General features: G+C 44.0%; 1 protein-coding gene across 8 annotated transcripts in view; it reads right to left on the minus strand.

The window, feature by feature from the left end:
* ATF7IP (activating transcription factor 7 interacting protein) overlaps window positions 1-20,372 on the minus strand; it is a 287,553-nt gene that overhangs the window by 14,522 nt on the left and 252,659 nt on the right. For all 8 annotated transcript variants that reach the window (XM_087723261.1, XM_087723259.1, XM_087723258.1 and 5 more), the window contains exons 9-10: window positions 3,574-4,221; window positions 1,191-1,273 (exon numbers count right to left, since the gene is read on the minus strand). In XM_087723261.1, coding sequence (XP_087579387.1) covers window positions 1,191-1,273; window positions 3,574-4,221 — 731 coding nt within the window. The remainder of the gene's footprint in view (window positions 1-1,190; window positions 1,274-3,573; window positions 4,222-20,372) is intronic.

The following is a 20,372-nucleotide window of genomic DNA, read 5'->3' on the forward strand; positions in this document are numbered from 1 at the left end:
ACCTGGCTGGAAGTTGTTTGTAAATCTCCCCAAAAGAGGGAGGGGAGGAAGTTCCGCCGCTGTTCAGGTTGTTCTCACCAAAAATGCAATTTAATGGAGAGTAGAGTAAGATTTTACAGAGGCAAGAAAAAATGTATAGAATAGGTAGTGGCTGGCTCAACTGGAAGTAACTGTGAGACAGAAACATATCAAACAGATCCAACCTAGAAATGAGAAATTTCTTGACAGAATTAAAGAAATGGGATGCCTTCAGAAATTGTGGGTATAAAATCACTAGAGGTTTTTAAGAAGAAATTTGTCCATAATAGTATAGGGTCTCATCTCATACTTCAGCAGGGGTTGGACTAGAAAACTTCCAAGGTCCATTTCAACTGTTATTCTTTATAAATCTCCCCACTGAGTCTTACCAAGAGAATGGTGATAAACAATATTTGGAAACGTACATCAGGCAGTCTTCTGACAGCAAAATCTCATCCTATCAATGGGAGGATGACTTTGAAAATGCATCCCCTCCCACCATAACATGCAAGACAGGCGAGGACTGGCTGGGAGGGGAGGGGCAAGGAGAAGCCAGGGTAGGTGCCCCTCCATGTGAGTGACATCGAGTTAGCCATGCCCACCCAATCACATGACCATACCCACTTAGTTATGCCCACCCAGTCACATGACCGCCAAGACGCTCCCACAACTGTCACACCAACAAAATAGGCCACACCCACAGAATAGATAGTAAATTTCAAACCCACCCCGATCTGAATCTATCAGCTTCCCATATGGACCAGTTAACCCAAAAGTTGAATCACCTAGCCTAGCAATTTGAACATAATTTATCAACTGATGTTCCCCGCATAAGATGTGGCTCTTGCCAGAGCAGTTGGGAGTCCTCCAACCCCACCTTGGCTAACAAATAGATGGGAACTTTGTAATATTTGAACAACTTTCTAATCGTTACTACTATTATCTGTCGCTTGTATAAAAGAACTGCTAACTGCTCTAGGATTGACGGATTCTGTTGTTCAAAAATTATGTCATATAAATAAATAATAAGGAATAAGTAACATTTACTTTTTATTAATAGCCTGAAATAAAAAGTAAATTATGTGCCCAATAAATAATTATAACACATGACCTGATTTGTTGAGTGAAAGGAAAATAAAGTAGTCTCCATAAAAACAAACAAACCAGCATACCTGCAATGGCACTTCAGCTGCTTTCTTATTTGCTATATTATCTGCTGGTGGTGGAGGTGGTAACAATCTGGATGTCTGATTCTCTAAGGAGATCAAGGAACAACTTCATTGCATTGCCTTACAAATATGCTTTAAAGACATGTAACTATTTTAATAGCAAAATGCAGGAAAAACATTAAATTTCTTCTCCCCCCTAAAAGATTTGTTTGCTTTTCAATTGAATTGAATTTTACAGCTTATATATTATATTAAAGGTGGGAAAAATTATGAAGTGATTTATTTTGATCTGATTATTTTTACATCTCAAAAACCTGATATTTTAAAGGGATGTGTGCACTTTTTGTATCTACTTTATCTGTTGCAGGTTAAGTGCATGATGCAACAGGCATTCTTTCGTAATGTCTAGAGGCTTCAGCTGATCCTTGATAGAACAGAATGGCTGTGGCTAGGCCACTCTATATTCAGTTTATCTTTGGTCTTGAATGGGGTTACATTATTCCAGACAGACCTAGGGGTTTTCCTGGATTCACAGTTCTTGCTTGAAAAACAGGTGGCAGCTGTGGCTAGGAGGGCCTTTATTCAGCATTGTTTTGTGTGCCAGTTACACACTTTCCTGGATAGGGAGGCTCTCTGATCAGTCATTCATGCCCTGTCCTTTGGACTACTGCAAGAAGCTCTAAATGGAGCTGTCCTTGAAAAGTATCTGAAAGTTTCAGATGGTACAAATGTAGCTGTACAGGCAATTTTAGGCACCCAAAGAAAGGCACATGTGAGACTTTGCTCCACAAACTGCACTGGGCACCAGTTTGCTTCCAAGTCCAATTCAAGGAGGTGGTACAGCCATCCTTCCATTCTTGACCTCTCGGAAGCTTTCCATACCATTCATCATGGTGTCTTTTTGGGACAACTTATGGAGTTGGAGTGGGTGGAACAATTTTGTACTGGTTCACCTCCCTCCTCCGAGGCCAGTAATGTCATTGTTGATAGAGAGAGACAGCCTGCTATAGAGCTCAATGCAGTCTCTGCTCTTTTTTAACATCTACATTCAACTACTTGCCAAGATCATCGATCACCACAGGATAAGGTATCAGTAGTATGCTTATGATACCCAATTATATATCTCCGTCCTGGGTGAAAAGATTGATGTTATGGATATTCTTCCACAGTGCCTGGAACCTCTGGGGGCCTGAATGGGGAAAACAGGCTTCAGCTGAACCTAGTAAGACCGAATGGCTATGAGTAGACCTCTATATCCAGGAGTTTATCATCTGTGATCTTGGATAGAGTTGCCCCACCCCAGCCAGACCCGATACTTAATTTCTCATTTCTCTCTCCCTTTTCTCTCATTTATTTCTCTTTTTTTCCTCTTTCTCTCCTTCCATCATTTTCTCATTTCTATCTTTTTCTCCCCTTCCCTCTCTCATTTCTCTTTCATTTGCTTTTCTTCTCCCTCTTTCTTTCTCTTTCTTCTTTCTTTCTTTCTCTTTCGTTGACATCGTCGCCCCTCCCCCCGGCTGGAGCTCACATTTGGCGGGCTGGCCCCACCCTCTCCTCCCAGTCACTCCTTGTGTACCCTGAGAAGGCAAGGGTGATGGCAGGGATGGAGACTTGCTCCAAATGAGAGGGAAGCACCGCTGTACTTGTCTTTCATCTCGCAGAGGCTTCTTCTGGCGCTTCTTAGTGCTGCACGCACCTCAGGCGCTTGGGGAGACAGGAGGCTTGCTCTCTGCCACGAGACGCTGGCCTGGGTCAGTGTGGCCGATGCTCTGTGCTGTAGACGGTGTCCCCTCCTTCTCATTATGACACAGAGCATCGGCCACAGCCAGCCTGGGCTAGCATCTCGGGGCGGAGAGCAAGTTGCGTCTCCTTAAGCAACCGAGGTATGCACAGCACTAAGAAGCGCCAGAAGAGAGGCAAGTACAGGGGCGCTTCCCTCTAGTTCAGAGCGAGTCTCCATCCCTGCCATCACCCTTACCTTCTCAGGGTACGCGACAGGGAGCCACAGCAGGGGGACAAAAGAGCTCCATACGTCTCTGGGGCCGCAGGTTGCCAACACCCAGTCTAGGTGATGAGTCTTCCCTGCCATTGCCTCCACTCTATGGGACATTATTCCCCTGGAGGTCAGACAGACTGCAACTCTCCTGAAAAGACATGGCTCTGCACCCTCACCTGAGAGGCACATAGGCATGGGGCTGGTTAGTCCTTTGAAAGCCCTTCCTTCATCTTTTAATTAATTTTAATCAATTTACCTTTTGAAATTTTTAAAAAATTGTGTTTAAAATACATATACATACACACACATATATACACACATACACATTTGATTAAGATAGGCAGTTTCTAAATATCATATGTAAATACATAAAAAATGAAAACAACTCACCAATTCTTGGTGTTGTAGTATTTACTTCAGAAGGAGCTGAAGTATTGAAGGCTGATATGGGAATCTTCATCTGTATGGCGTTCCTATTGATGGGAGGAGTATATATTCCTGAAGTATTCACAGTAGCCAAAGCAGTCCTTGTGGCTTGTGCAACAGGATGTGCTGTTGTTACAGCTTGCACTGCAAGAGTTGTCCCTATTGAACAGCCAACACTAGCTGGAGAGTTCCTCTGAATGCTTGAACTGGACACTGAAGGGTTGTTTGGTTTTGCTGAATTAATTGATGATAGAGACAAAGGGGTTTTGGTTAGATTGCCAACATTTGATTGGCTTTGGACAGGTATAAATTCAACACTGCCAGATTGCTGATTAGTAACCAAAGTTCCTGTGTGACCTTGCAGGAGTTGAGGCTGAGAGGACATTGCAACAGGTACATGCAGGATTACTGGCAAAGACTGAAGTGAAACAGACATTGGCTGTGTATTCCCACCAGCCACTTGGCTGGTACCAACTACTGTTGCAGTGTTAGCTGTGGGAAGAACAGATGTTGTCAAAGAGCCAGATGTAAGGGATGCAGAAGTAACTGGTGTTTGGGGCTTTGGGTGTCCACTGACTGGTATCTGTGGAGTAGCAAGAGAAGCAGCAGACACTATAAAGAGAAAGTAAAAAAAATGAAAATTGAATTTAAATTACAATTTTGTCATAGCAATCAACACCTTTATTGTACTTTTTATTCATATAAAAGCATAGATTTTATTACTATCTGATGTCATCAAAATAAATAAATATATATATATATATATTTATAATAAAAAGACAGTTTTGGGGAAGTATTGTTAAAACTTATTTATTTCAGGCTTAACATGCTGTAAAAAGGTGACAAAGAAAGCAAAAGGTATTTAATGAAAATTTCTTTTTAATTTGGTTTTAAAGATATTTTTGAATATAGATTTGCAAGCTGAATAAACCACTGGACATATTTTTTTTCAAAAGTTTTGCTTCCTGAAAAACGTTTTTGTGATTATGACAGAACCCTTCAAACTGAACACAAATATAATTTCAGAGTAACTGTATCATGAAGGAATTTTGAGAAATATGAAATTAACTTTAATAATATAATGTATTTAATTGCCAATTTCCAACATGCTGCATGAGTTCAACAGGGCTAAAAATGTTTTGCTGCTGATTTTCATCGGTACTCAGTGCCTGATGCATCTTGTTGCAGTATCCAACAATAATCACTCTGGATGGATTTCAGTTGCCTTGTACTGTTTTCAATTGTGGCAATGTCCTGGTGAACTTTTCAACATATTTGTTACTCACTGAACCTAGAATTTTAGTGTGAATGCTGAAGATGAATCTTCAGTGACGTATTGCACTATAAGATATTGTACGTTGTAAGAAGGTTAGTCAACCTGCTGAATGTAGTTTGGTGCACTGTAGCTGCCAAGAAAATTCTCAATGACATCCTTGAATGCTTTTCAAGTGATTTTTTTCTGGCCCCACCCAACAGATCTTTCAACTGTTTGTCATTGATGATGATTCTGATCACTGGACCAAGCGAAATGTCTTCCTTAATCTTGGTCTCAGTTATTCTTGGAGACTTCTGTCTCAAATAACAAAAACTTCACCTTCTTTATTCAAGATTTCTAAAATAGGTTAAATTACATGTTATTTTCATGACAAGCAACCAAAAATATATAAAGATACACTCAAATATGTTCAGGAAGAAAAATCTTTGTTGTCCTGTGGAATTTGCAAGATGTTAAAGAAAGTAAAATATCATGCAGAATCATGGAGAGAGACACAGAGGTAAGATGAACAGTATAGAAATTAGATGAATAAAATAAAAATGTCCCTTATTATTATGTCCCAATACTAGTAAATGAAAACAATACATTTAAACAAGTAAAATCAATTTGATATTTTGAACGAAGCAAGTAAAAAATTACAAATTAAATCAAAATAATAAAAATTGACAAGAATTCCTAACTTAAACAAATCTTTCCTTTATCATCAATCAGAATTTGCTATTTCAAAATTTTAAGACAAACCAAACTTCAGCTGTCTATGTGCAGAATTATAAATCATAAATGGTTTTGAAGTTAGTATAAGACATTTTTTAAAATATGAGGTCATTTTCCATGTGTAAACTAGGAGCATAGTTTACCAGTCTTTTTGAAGGAACTTCAGGGGGAAATGAGTTAACTATTGAAGGTTTGAACAAGAATAAGCTTACTCATAACATGACAGTGCATTTTGTTAAGTCTGCATCTTGTTAGTCTGTATCTGATAGCTTTTGGAAGAGCAACATCTACTGGTGAAAAGACCGTTGGCTTACCTGAACGGTCGTTCTCGGGGCACTGCGAGGAGAGTCCAAATGCTGGGTTAACACAGCCTATCTGCCCTTGGACTGAGTGATGTTTTTGTTGACCACGCCTCCCTTTGCCTCTGCATGCTCAGTTCGAAAACGAAGTAAAACTGTCCTGTAATCAGTTACAGTCAATACAGTCACATCGTTCAATACAATATACACCCGGGTGGGTTTGGACTCTCCTCGCAGTGCCCCGAGAACGACCGTTCAGGTAAGCCAACGGTCTTTCTCCAGTGCACTGCTCGGAGAGTCCAAATGCTGGGACATGCCCAAGCTATTGAGTCCCAGGGTGGGGAAGCGCCGCAGCCTCTGGCATTTCAGCCACTCTTTGTAATACTCTTCTGCCAAAAGAGGCTTCGGCTGAGGCAAAGGTGTCAATCTTATAGTTTTTAATAAAGGCCGTGGGGGAAGCCCAAGTGGCCGCTCTACAAATGTCTAGAATAGAGGCCTGGGTTGCCCAGTCTGCAGACGTTGCTGCGCTCCTAGTGGAGTGTGCGGTGACCCATCTCGGAGCCGCTTTGCCCTGGTGTTCATATGCCAGCTTGATGCAAGCGCGTAGCCAACGTCCCACAGTGTGAGAGGAGACCTTGTGGCCAAGGGACGCAGGGAGGAAGGAGACAAAGAACGCCTCTGACCGGTGGAAGTCTTTTGTCCTCTTTACATACGTTCGCACGGCTTGTCTCACGTCCAGCTTGTTCCACTCACGCTCCTTAGGGTGAGAAGGATGGGGACAGAAGTTGGGCAAAATAAGCTCTTGAGACCTGTGAAACAGAGAGTTAATTTTCGGAGCAAATGACGGATCAAGCCTCAAAATTACTCTGTCCGGGTGAACTACGCACAAATCCTCCCTGACAGAGAGCGCAGCCAGCTCGGATACCCTGCGAGCGGATGTAATGGCCACCAGGAAAGCAGTTTTGATGGTAAGGTGGCGCAGACTGGTCTTTCTCAAAGGCTCAAATGGGGCTTTGGTCAGGGCCTTAAGCACAAATGGAAGGTCCCAAGACGGATACCGGTGAACAGCTGGAGGGCTGATGTTTGCTGCTCCCTTGAGAAAGCTCTTGATCTGAGGAAGTTGACTCAGAGAGCGAGAGGAGCCCTTTGCCAGGATGGTAGACAGCGCTGCAACCTGGCGTCTGAGGGTGCTGACTGCAAGGCCTTTATCCAGACCCTCCTGCAAAAAAATCTAGGGTCTGAGGGATCGAGGCTGATGAGGCCTCTATGTCTCTAGTCATGCACCACTGAGAGAATGCGGCCCAGGTGGCATCGTAGATTCTAGTAGTAGAAGGCCTCCTGGACGCTTGGATTGTTCAAATGACCTGGTCAGAGAACTTCTGCTTTCTCAGGAGCTCCCCTTCAAGTGCCAAACGGCTAGCTGTAGCCACTGGGGCTCCGGATGGGTGATGGCCCCTTGGCTGAGGGCAATTTGGTCCCGAGGGATTCTCCACGGTCTCTGAACTGAGAGACTGACCAGGTCTGCGTACCAGGGCCTTCTGGGCCAGAAGGGGGCCACCAGAATGAGGTCTGCCTTTTCGGCCAGGAGCTTGTTCACCACCTGAGGAATGAGCAGAAGTGGAGGGAAGACATACAGAAGTCCCTGAGGCCACACTGACCTCAGTGCATTTGTTCCCTCCGCCTGGGGCGAGTGGTAACGACTGAAGAAGCGTGGGAGCTGTGTGTTGTCGTGTGTGGCAAACAGGTCTACCTGAGGCTTGCCGAATCTCCTCACGATCTGTTGGAACAGGTCTGGGTGCAGGCGCCACTCCGAGTGGTCAATGCGTTGGCGGCTCAGCCAATCTGCTTCCCGGTTGCTTACGCCGGAGATGTGATCTGCACTGAGAGAAGCCAGATGACGTTCCGCCCACCTGCCCAGCGCTTCCGCCTCGAGCATGAGGGGCCTTGATCGAGTGCCCCCTTGCCGGTTTATGTGCGCTTTTGTCGCCACATTGTCTGTCATCAACAGTACATGAGCCCCTTTTACTAGAGCTGTGAACTTTCTCAGCGTGAGGCGAGCTGCCCTCAGTTCCAGCCAATTGATGCTGTGGGCAGCCTCCCTCTGAGTCCATCGGCCTTGGGCTAGGTGGCCCTGACAGTGGGCGCCCCACCCCAGGAGGCTGGCATCCGTGGTGACAACTAGTCTTTCCGGCTCCTTGAACAAGCAGCCCTTCTTGACTGCCTTGGACCTCCACCATGCCAGAGACCGGATCACTTTTCGTGGGAGCCGAACCCGCTTGTGTGAGTTGCTGGTCTTGGCCCTCTGCATTGGCAGCAGGAACCACTGCAGCTCCCTGGCGTGAAGTTGAGCCCAGGGAACCACCCTCAGGCACGATATCATTATTCCCAGGAGCTGGGACAGCTGAATGATTGGTACGACCTGGCAAGGCTGCAGTGCTTCACTCTGCGTCTCAGGTTGGACAGCCGGTCTGGAGAAAGAAATACCTGGCAGGAGGTGGAGTTGATGACCGCACCCAGGTGCTGTATACAGGTGGATGGCCGGAAGTGGCTCTTCTCCATGTTGACAGAGAAGCCATGGTGCTGCAGGGTCTGCACAGTTAGAGAAACATCGCGGTGTGCCTGCTTGGTGGTGAGAGAATGAATGATTATATCGTCCAAATAACATTCCAGACGAACCGGATGATTGCGGAGGTGAGCCCCTAGCATTGCCAGAATTTTCGTGAATGTTCTGGGCGCAGATGATAGCCCGAAGGGAAGAGCCCTGTATTGGAAATGCTCCCCTTCCGAACAGAACCTCAGAAACCGCCTGTGGGCCACATGGATGGGGACATGCAGGTAGGCCTCTTTGAGATCTATCGATGTCAATAGGTCCCCCTCCCTCACACAGTCCAGGATGGAATGGAGAGACTGCATCTTGAACCTCTTGTAAGCCAGATGCTGGTTTAGGCTCTTGAGGTCCAAGATGGCCCTCCACCCCCCTGAACTCTTGGGCACAGGAAAGAGGATAGAATAAAAGCCCCACCCCTGCTGATCCTTGGGGACTGGCTCTATCGCCTCTATCTCTAAGAGATGGCGGATTTCTGCTCTCAGGCGCTCCCTCTTCTCCGGGTTCCTGGGGGTAGGACAGCAGATAAACTTTCTCTGGGGAAAGGTTAGAAAGTCCAGAACAAGTCCCCTCTGAATGGTGTTGAGGACCCACTTGTCCGATGTTATCTCCTCCCACCTGTCGGCGTGCAGCCGTAGCCAACCTCCGATGGGGGGATCCCTGCGACCGTCACTTTCCTTTACGAAAGGGCTGGGAACCACCGCTGTTGTTTCCTCCACCTCGGAATGTTCTCCGAAAGGAAGACTGGGATTGGTTGGCACGAGCACTGAAGGGTCTGTCTTGGTGCCTATCCCCCCCCTGCCTGAAAGGGTCTCTGGTAGGAGGAAGGGTGAGAGGATTGCCCTGCTTCCTGACTCCTGTAAGGTCTCTTACGAAAGGACCCCGCCCCTTTCCGGTCACCCCTCTTAAAGGTTGCAGGAAGGATCTTGCGTTTGTCCTTGGTTTCAGTGACAAACTTGTCCAGGGCCTCTCCAAACAGAAGGCCTCCTTTAAATGGGGCCGATGCCAGCTTCCACTTGGCCTTCATTTCGGCCTGCCAATGCCTGAGCCATAAGAGGCGGCGGGAGGTGATATTGGAAGCGAGAGCCCTGGATGAAAATTTAGCTGCTGTCAAGGTGGCATCCGCCAAATACTCGACAGCGGTAATAATCTTGGTTAGTTCATGGCGCCATCTAGATTTCCTGGGTGGTGGTCTAGACCTGAGTTGGCGTAGCCAGAATAGGGTGGCCCTGATAAAGAAGGAGGCAGAGGTGGATGCCTTGATGGCCCAGGCAGACGCCATGTGTGTTTTATGACACGCCTTTTCTGACCTCTTATCTTCTGCCTTAAGTCCCTCTAGGAGCTCAGCTGGCAGGTTTGAGTTGGAAGTTAGAGACACAACTGGGGCATCTACTTCGGGGAATTTCAGAATATCCTCTATTTTCCCCTCCAGGGCATACAGTGCTCTGTTCCCCCCACTGGGGTTGGTTAGGGTGCCTGGCTGTAACCACTGGCGCTGTACAGCATCCATAAAGAGGTCAGGCACAGGAATGACCTCAGGGGTTTCTACTGTTTCTTTGAACAAGCTATGCTTATGATCCCTGGATGTGGAAGCTTGAGAGGCCTCAGGCCTGGAAGTGGGGCCAACTCTGTAGCCGTCATGGCCTTATGCAAGATTGATTTGAATAATGACGGCTGAAACAGGCCAGTGAATTTAGGTTTGTCAGGGGTAGGGTTTTCGTCTTCAGAAAGCACGAAATTTTCCCCTTCTTCCTGCTCAGAACTTGAAAGCCCAGAGTGAGAGGGGCTGGAAGATGGGGAGGAGGAAACAGCCTCCTTAGAAGTGGAGGCCTTAGGTTTGCGTTTTTCCTTTGGGGCCTTGCCCTTGCGAGAGCCCCTGTGCTTAATGCCTTCAGCTATCCCTTGGGAAATAGCTAAGGAAATTACCTCCCTCATTTCATCAGAAAGAGCAGGGCTTTTTCCCCTTTTCAGTTTCTGTTTACTGGGCCTGCGATGGCTAGGCCTGCCTGAGCTGGATTCTCCCTTCCCACACAGGGAATCCTGGATAGAATCTCGTTCCTCTCCAATGGAGGAGCTAGGGGAGTCGGGGTACCCCCAAGACACTTCAGGAGACGGATCCCTGGACCTATAGTTATCCCCAGACAAGAATTCACTGTCCCCGGGGGATTGGGCCTCACGATCAGGGGAAGCTGACTCCCTGCTGCGATGGTCTGGGCTAGGTTCTGGCTGATGGGGCCTTGAAACCTCCCTGGGATCCACTGTGGCTCTTGGTGAAGACCTTTCAAGTGAGCCCTTGTGCCCTTTGCCTTTCTTTACAGAGGGATCCAGCTTACTGCGTTTGCTGGAGGGCCCTGCCTGTTCCCCTAAGGCCTCCCTGCATTCCTCAGCCATTTCAGGTCCCCACGAGGCCTGGAAGATAGCTGGAGCTGGGATGGGCACGCGCTGGCCTTTGAGGTCCAAATGCGCTCGCAGAATCTTCAGGAGGGAAGGGCCGCCTGGGGGTCGGATTCCTTCCTCCCACCGCCCTCGGTTCCCCGAGACTTAGCTTGCAAACAGGAGGGAGAGACTAGCTGGCTCCCCAGGATAGTTCCCCAGCCTCCTTGCGGCGTTCTGCAGTCGCTGAGGGCTGGCTGAGGCTCCGCTGAGGCTGTCTTGCTCTCTGCTTCTCCTGCTGACTTTAACTGCAAGGCTGGAAGAATCAGCTCTCCAAACAAGTCGCGCGTTCTCTCTCCTCTCAACGCGCTCCGAAGCGATTCAAAATGGCGGTGGCTGCGCGCGCAGCCTCCTCCCGCTCTTTTCAGCCTGACAGCCCAAAAAGCGCGCGAAGGCTCCAACCGTCGCCGCTGTTGCCGGGCAGAATAGAGCGGCTGAATGGCCTCTAGCTAGAAGGCCTACAGGCTCCCAACCCTCTGTTTGAGGGAATATCTCTCTGGGGCTCTGTTGGGGAAGGTCTGCCACCGCCCCTGCCGCTCGCCAGCCTCCGCTGGGCGAGGGATTACAGTCCCCTGGAGTGCTTGCGACCAGCAGCTGCAGGGAAGCCCGGTTGCCCTCTTAAAGCGACACAAACCTCAATCTTGACAGTTCTTGTTACAGAGATAATCTTCTCTAATGTGAGAATTCAAACGTGGTCCAAATGTGGGAAACTTTCCAGCCTATCTGACCTCAGACTGGAGCTCTCCCAAAACAGTCCTAACGGGCGGACTGAGTTTTCGAACTGAACATGCAGAGGCAAAGGGAGGCGTGGTCAACAAAAACATCACTCAGTCCAAGGGCAGATAGGCTGTGTTAACCCAGCATTTGGACTCTCCGAGCAGTGCACTGGAGAATCTGGAATTTTCTTTCCCCTATGGTATACCTCAAGAGAAAATAGAATTTTTGGTGACTATACTAAGGTGACCAGATGTCCCGCTTTTGGTGGGACAGTCACGATTTCGCACAATTTGTCCTGTGGCCCACGACGTTCTTAAAAAGTCCCAATTTTTTTAAAAAAAATTATCTTTACCAATGTAAAGAGGCTTCAAGGCTGTGGCAGATACGGGCCGCCAACGGGTCTTACTGATTTTCTAGGATACATACAAGTTGCCCACTATATCCTCCATATTCGGGGAGAGACACTTGCTCCCACGTAGCACTATCACGCCGCAGGTTTTCAAAGCCACACTCTTGATTGGCTTGCAAACATCACGAGACGGCTTCCGAAGGAGGACAAAAAGCGCTGTAGCTTCGCCTAAAGAATAGCTGTCTCTGTAGGAACGAGAATGTCACTCATCCCGGGAACTTCACAGCCTGTCTCCTAGGACCTACTAGGTGCGGTACGGACAGTATTTTGCGCTGGCCGCGCTTGGTCCCCAAGCTGTCCCGTGTTCTGCTGGAGCCAGATGGCAGCAGCAACAGCAGCAGGAGAAAGCCTGAGCTTGTCGAGCCACCGCGACGAAGAGTCCCGGGAGGAGTCGAGAGCGTTGATTGCGAGCAACTTCCACCTGAGGGAAGGCGAGAAGGCGTGGGGAGGGAGCTCGGGTGGCTGCCACAAGTTTGCTGCAGGGGGGGGGGAGAACTATCCCCCACCTCCTTTTTCTCCCTCTCTTCCTCCTTTTTGTCCTTTTCTTAGCAGTAGTATGGAAATTGTCAGTTGCTTTTGGACAATTTTTAATATCCCACTATCCCCCACCACCTCTTCCTCCTTTTTGTCCTTTCTCCTCCTTCCCCCCCACAAAGAGAGAGGGAGAAAGAGGAGGTGGGGGGGGAATAGTGGCATCCTTGTTGCTTTCTGAGCTTGGTGCAGCAAGGATCCCACTATCCCCCCCATCTCCTCTCTCTCCCTCTTTCTCCTTTTTGTCCTTTCTCCTCCTTCCCCCCAAAAAGAGAGAGGGAGAAAGAGGAGGTGAGGGGGATAGTGGGATCCTTGCTGCTTTATTTTCTGGATTAATTGGTGGAAATGTGCTCGCATTCATGATCCATTCCTATGACTTCGTATGTCCTGGAATAAATGTACAATAGTTATTGTTTCTTTTTCCATCATATTTTTTTTACAAAAAGATGAAAAGGACTGTTGATGGAGCTACCCGGCATTTGGAAGGCAGGATTGCTCAGGTAGTCCTCGACTTATGCCTGATAACTATGTGACATTCGAAGTTATGACAGACCCCTCCCTCCCTCCCAAAAGGTACTTATGACCTAGTTCGAAGTTCTGACGCCTCATGTCTCCCCTGCAGTCATTCCATAACTGACCCACATTTATAGCCATTTGCAGCATCTTGTGGATATATGACTGTGGCTTACATTTTTAAAAATTCTATGCATAATACTTTGAAATGTATTGTGCATAGAATTTTTTTAAATAGTTTTACTTCAATTTATTCTGTGTGGAATTTGAAATGTTTTACTTCAATTTATTCTGTGTGGATTCTTTTTTTAATTGTCTTAGACTATTTAAAAAAAGATTCTATCCAAAATAAATTGAATTAAACTATTTTTAAAAATTCTATGCACAATAAATTTCAAACTATTGTGCATACAATTTTTAAAAGTGGTTTATTTCAATTTATTTTGGATAGAATCTTTTTTAATAGTCAGGAGTCATTGATACTGAATTTGCACTTTTAATAATAAGGAAGCACATACTGAGTTTCTTTGAAAGAAAATCCAATAATTTAAAAATCCAATAATTTGTTTCCTAGTATAATTTGATTGCTTTTTAGTAACCTATGACTATCACTAAGTGTTGTAGCTTATGATTTTTGATGAATGTATTCTATTTTATTTTTCTTTATGTACACTGAGAGCATATTCACCAAAGACAAATTCCTTGTGTGTCCAATCACACTTGGCTAATAAACTATTCTACTCTGCTCTGCTCTGCTTTACTCTATTCATTTCTATTTCAATTCTAATAAGGAGTTTAGCTTCTCTCTCTTGAAAATGTAAGCTAGCATAAGGCATTATAATGCAAGCTAGCCTTAGCTTTCAAACAGTTCATTTAGTGACCAAAGTTACAATGGCATTGAAAAAAGTGACTGATGACCATTTTTCACACTTAGCGACCGTTGCAGCATCCTCATGGTCACGTGATCAAAATTTTGATGTTTGGCAACAGATTCGTATTTATGATGGTTTCAGTGTCCTGGGGTCATGTAATCTCCTTTTGTGACCTTTTGACAAAGTCAAATGGGGAAACCAGATTCACTTATGTTACTAACTTATCAGCTGCAGTTATTCACTTAAGAACTGAAAGAAAGAAAGATGGTATAATGGGTTTAGTGACCAAAGTTACAATGGGATTGAAAAAAGTGACTGATGACCATTTTTCACACTTAGCAACCATTGCAACCATTTTTCACACTTAGCGACCGTTGCAGCATCCTCATGGTCACATGATCAAAATTTTGATGTTTGGCAATAGATCCGTATTTATGATGGTTTCAGTGTCCTGGGGTCATGTAATCGCTTTTTGTGACCTTTTGACAAAATATAAATTTTTTTATCAACAACCCCCCACCCACCCACCCCGGTCAATGGTGTCCCTCTTTACCAATCTGAAAATCTGGTCACCTTAGACTATAACCCTTGGATAAGAGAGACCTGACTATAGGGGAACATTGATGTTAATCTTTGGACATTATTAAAAGAAACGATCTGAGAAAGAGAAAGAAGAATTAATGGCCCAAGGGGACTCAGAATATCTATATAATTACTTAATACAGGAGGGTCATATATAAGGTTGAACTTAAATGTTAGGAATTAATGTTATAATACTACTATCAAAGAAACATATTGTTATTATCATTGGGTTTTGTTATTGCTATAAGATTATTAATTTCAGTTTTAGATATTATTGGTATTAGTATTGACTAATTAAGGAGATGGTTTGATTACAATATATTTAATAATTATAAGGAATTCACTCTTAGAATTGACTCTTAAGATTAATAGAATAGATTAATAGAAATATAGAAATATAGGAATAGTATAAGAGTCATATATACATACATATATATTTATATATCTATATCTAAATGTTTTCATAGATTTTCACGGGTATAGGTATGCTGGTCTTGTTGTATTCGGGTCTTTTCCCATGTAAGATTGATACTGTGTTGGCAACGTTTCAGCGAAATCTCACTCGCCATCTTCAGGCTGGTGTTTTCGAAAACACAGCCTGAAGATGGTGAGTGAGACCTTGCCGAAACATTGCCAACACAATATCTATATAGATATCTATATCTATCTATCTGTGACCCGACAAAATAGCGCTTGACAAAATAGCACCAACAAAATAGCGCCGATTACACCGCGACGTCATAATTGTGCCGACAACTTTGTCGATATAATTGCGATGACAAAAGCGCGACTATTAAAAGATGTAGAAATTTATTATGTTAATAAATAATTTAAAAACTCAGCAGTAAAAGTTTATTATGTCACTAAATAAGTTAAAAATTATGCACTAAAAATTTATTATTAAAAATTATTGTGTCAAATTAATTTAGATGTCAATATTATGACATATGGCACACAGATAGTCCGTACGATCACGCCCTGCATATGTAGGAAGAATTGCAGCAAGACGTCTTGATAGTTGCACATATTTAGACTTGTTTGCTCCCTGACTGTTGGTAATTCCGCTCTGTATACGACTGATGGTTTGTTCTGTCACGTCTTGTTCACGACGGAAATGATGAACCAATGTGTAAATGGTTGGATGGTGGCATGCTACAGATGACTGGAATGCATTATGCCACCCCTCGATTGAGTTATTTGTTAGAGGCAAGCCATTAGCAACACGTCCTCGCATGTTCCACATGGTGATAGGAAACAACGGCTTAGCTCGTTGCTTGTGTCTCAAATGGCCAATGTAATTGTCTTCCCAGTAATCATAAACATTCTGAAGATTGTCTGGTTTACTATCATTCAGTTCATCGAAAGCGGACCCAACATCTTCTGGGGGAATGAAACTCAGTGCAATTAGCATTTTTGAGTACAGTTTAATGTTCTTGTTGTCGCGATACAAATTAGATAAGCCTTCGTTTTGTATACGACGCCATAAGGACTGACCAAGGTGAAACAGACAACCAAGTACGGTAGCATGTGGAAATACAGTTGCCAGTGCATTCATAGTTCCTTGTTCAAAATCAATTAGAATGCTGTCAGGCGCGACAGAAGGTTGCAATTCGATCACTTTGCGGAAAACCCTCTCATAGTCAGCCTGTGTTTTTGTTCTCATGAGCACATATATTAATGGAATTGAGCGATTGTCAATTAAAGCATGTATCGTAAATACCTGTAGAAATATTTCGGGAGCTACCTTGAATGTTCCGTCCATAAACCAGTGTGGATATTGCTCCAACAATTGCAAATTTGCTGCAGTGCCGAACATAAACATTCTGTTTGAGTCTTGATCACCCGAATCCCACAGAAGAAAATTTTCACAACGTGTTGTCACCTTCATAGTGTCCGGAAGAATAATGTCTTGAACAGAATGTGGCCTAGGATTGGTGACATCAGGCCTCTTCCGTTTACGCTGGCAAGTCCGTTGGCTTGCTGAATATGACGGCAAAAGATGGGCTACTTCCAGCGAGACTCCTGCTGTGCTGCTCACAATAATTTGATGAGGTTTTTCCACACCATTTTCAGCTCGTTCGCGTATAGTCGCTTTTATTTTTTCACTTTCATTTTTTGCGGTATCTGGAGCGTGCATGTGTTCAGTACTTGCTTGTAACGTCCCGTCTGTTCTCTTCTTAAGTCTGCCGGCACACTCTTTTTTAGTGCATCTCCACGAAGACGATCCATCTTGGTTTAACTTGTCGCGTCGATATCTATATCCTTCATACAGCAGTTGTTGTTTTCCTTTCTGTGACTTAATAATATCCAGGGCTTCAGTATAAGCAAAAGTAATATTCAGTTGGTGAGTGTTGACTGCATTATAATGGGCGTTTTAATATACTTATACGTGTTCTACCAGCACAAGATTATGATTAAAGGCACAGTGTGCGATTTTGTCGGTGCGCTACTGTCGCAAATCAATTAGCAATTATAACAGCGCGCATTTGTCCATCGCGTTTCTGTCGGCGTGGAAAAGACTTTCACGCATTTGTCAGTGAACCCTATCTATCTATCTATCTATCTATCTATCTCTCTATCTATCTATCTATCTATCTATACAGCGGGGTATAAGATTACATTGTTTGATTTGGAAAGAATTTATTTGCAAATTATGGTGGAAAATAAGTATTTGGTCAATATCAAAAGTTCATCTCAATACTTTGTTATATATCCTTTGCTGGCAATGACAGGGGTCAAACGTTTTCTGTAAGTCTTCACAAAGTTGGCACACACTGTTTCTGGTATGTTGGTCCATTCCTCCATGCAGATCTCCTCTAGAGCAGTGATGTTTTGGGGCTGTCGCTGAGCAACAGACTTTCAACTCCCTCCAAAGGTTTTCTATGGAGTTGAAATCTGGAGACTGGCTAGGCCACTCCAGGACCTTGAAATGTTTCTTACGAAGCCACTCCTTCGTTGCCCGGGCGGTATGTTTGGGATCACTGTCATGCTGAAAGACCCAGCCACATTTCATCTTCAATGCCCTTGCTGATGGAAGGAGGTTTGCACTCAAAATCTTACAATACATGGCATTCATTCTTTCCTGTACACGGAACAGTCGTCCTGGTCCCTTTGGAGAGAGACAGCCCCAAAGCATGATGTTGCCACTCCCGTGCTTCACAGTAGGTATGGTGTTCTTTGGATGCAACTCAGCATTCTCTCTCCTCCAAACACGACGAGTTGTGTTTCTACCAAACAGTTCTAACTTTGGTTTCATCTGACCATATGACATTCTCCCAATCCTCTTCTGGATCATCCAAATGTTCTCTAGCAAACTTCAGATGGGCCCGGATATGTACTGGCTTAAGCAGGGGGACACGTCTGGCACTGCAGGATCTGAGTCCCTGGCGGCGTAGTGTGTTACTGATGGTAGCCATTGTTACGTTGGTCCCAGCTCTCTGCAGGTCATTCACTAGGTCCCCCCGTGTGGTTCTGGGATTTTTGCTCACCGTTCTTGTGATCATTTTGACCCCACAGGATGAGATCTTGCGTGGAGCCCCAGATCAAGGGAGATTATCAGTGGTCTTGTATGCCTTCCATTTTCTAATTATTGCTCCCACAGTTGATTTCTTCACACCAAGCTGCTTGCCTATTGCAGATTCAGTCTTCCCAGTCTGGTGCCGGTCTACAATTTTGTTTCTGGTGTCCTTTGACAGCTCTTTGGTCTTCACCATACTGGAGTTTGGAGTGTGACTGTTTGAGGTTGTGGACAGGTGTCTTTTATACTGCTAACAAGTTCAAACAGGTGCCGTTAATACAGGTAATGAGTGGAGGACAGAGGAGCCTCTTAAAGAAGAAGTTACAGGTCTGTGAGAGCCAGAAACCTTGTTTGTTTGTAGGTGACCAAATACTTATTTTCCACCATAATTTGCAAAAAAATTCTTTCCAAATCAGACAATGTGATTGTCTGGATTTGTTTTCTCATTGTCTCTCATAGTTGAAGTCTTCCTATGATGTCAATTACAGGCCTCTCTCATCTTTTTAAGTGGGAGAACTTGCACAATTAGTGGCTGACTAAATACTTTTTTGCCCCACTGTATACATACATATACATATACATACATACATACATATTGACAAGTCTCTCTCATTCTCTTTTTATCCTATGATAGCAGTTTTCACTTAATATACTAATCTATTGATATATAGATTATAATATGCCTTAATACTTAATACAAAATACTATTATTGAGTAGAGGAAGAGGGAAAAGGAGAGGGAAGACAGGGAGGGGGAAGAAGGCAGGAAAAAAGAAGGAAGCAATGGCTGTGGAAAGTTACAAGTGAGAGAAGAAAGTGGGAATTCTGGAAAATAACTAAATTAGGGATCCAATTCTTTTTAAAAATGACAAGCGTTACAAATCTAATGAAAATTGGCATGGGGAGGAAGCCAGCATCCCAGCTGTCTCTAGCAGCCGCTAGCCCTTTGAACCAAAGATCCCCTGAGGATATGCTCCAGAGAGAAAGATCTAATTCAACCAAGGAGCTTCATATATTACTACTGGTTATACAAGAGACAATGGCTAAAAATCACGAAGAATTGAAAAAGGATATCAGAGAAATAAGAAATGATACTGGGTAACTAAAGGAAAGGATGCAGAAGATAGATGATAAATTTGAAAAGTTCCAGGAACAGATTAATAGAAACAAACAAAGAATAAATATAATAGAAGGAATGATGGAAAAGGAGGAGGAAAAAATGGAGGAGCTGAGTTCTAAATTGATTCAAGGCAAACAAAGAACTTGCGTTACGGTCCTCACATTAGAATTGGAGAAAGTGGTTCAATTTCTATGCTTTCAGGATGTAAAGGAAGAAAAAGGCAAGGATTTACTGGATATGATGGCAGACCTTATGGCAAAGGCTTTGGGAATAGGAAAGGATGAGATGGCAAGTGAGATCGATGAGACATATAGAATCCAGACAAACTACACAAAAAAGAACAATCTCCCGAGGGTAGTCCATATAAAGTTAGTTAAAAAAGCAATACCCGACGAGGTGCTGAATACAACAAGAGAAGATCCAATAGTACACAATCAATGACAACTAACAGTCCTAAAACAGGTACCAAGGAGAATCAGAGAACTAAGAAGGCCCTATCAATTTTTAACATCTTTCTGAACAAATACGAAATTAACTTCAGATGGTTGATGCCGGAGGGCATACTGGTAACTTGGAGAGATAGAAGATTCAGAATAGACACGGTGGAACAAGCGGAAGATTTCTAGAATAATCTTGTTGGGCAGGAGGATGAGGAAAATGAAGGAAAACAGTTGGGAGCAAGGATGCAAGGACTCAGGGCACAGATAAGAAAAGGAACTAGTGGAGATAAGAAAGGAGAAATAAGTTGTTTTAGAGAAAAAAGGGGAAGAACCAAAAGAAGTGAGAGAGATAAGGGCAACAAGAAGCACATGACCTAAATACACATAGAATCATGTTGGAAGAAATCAAGATTCTATCATTGAATATCTAACTCGCCCCAGAAAAGGAAAACAACCCTTAATAAACTAAAATGTTTGAATTACAATATAATTGCAATGCAAGAGGTCCACATAATGAAACGACAGATCCAGATCTTGGAATTTCCTAGATTGGGTAAACTTTACTCAGCATTAGCTGATCAAAAGAAAAGAGTAGCAGCATTATATGTTAAAGACATGATCCAGACTAAACTAACTTATCATGATTAGGACGCGAGAATATTAATTGTATAAATAATGTTAAACCAAAAAAAGGTGTCACTGGTTGTAATATATGCTCTTAATGAAGGTTAGGAAA

This window comes from Thamnophis sirtalis, unplaced genomic scaffold (genome assembly GCF_051295495.1).
Source record: "Thamnophis sirtalis isolate CommonGarterSnake01/CBP01778 unplaced genomic scaffold, rThaSir2_p1.2 scaffold_9, whole genome shotgun sequence".
NCBI classification, from domain to species: Eukaryota; Metazoa; Chordata; class Lepidosauria; order Squamata; family Natricidae; genus Thamnophis; species Thamnophis sirtalis.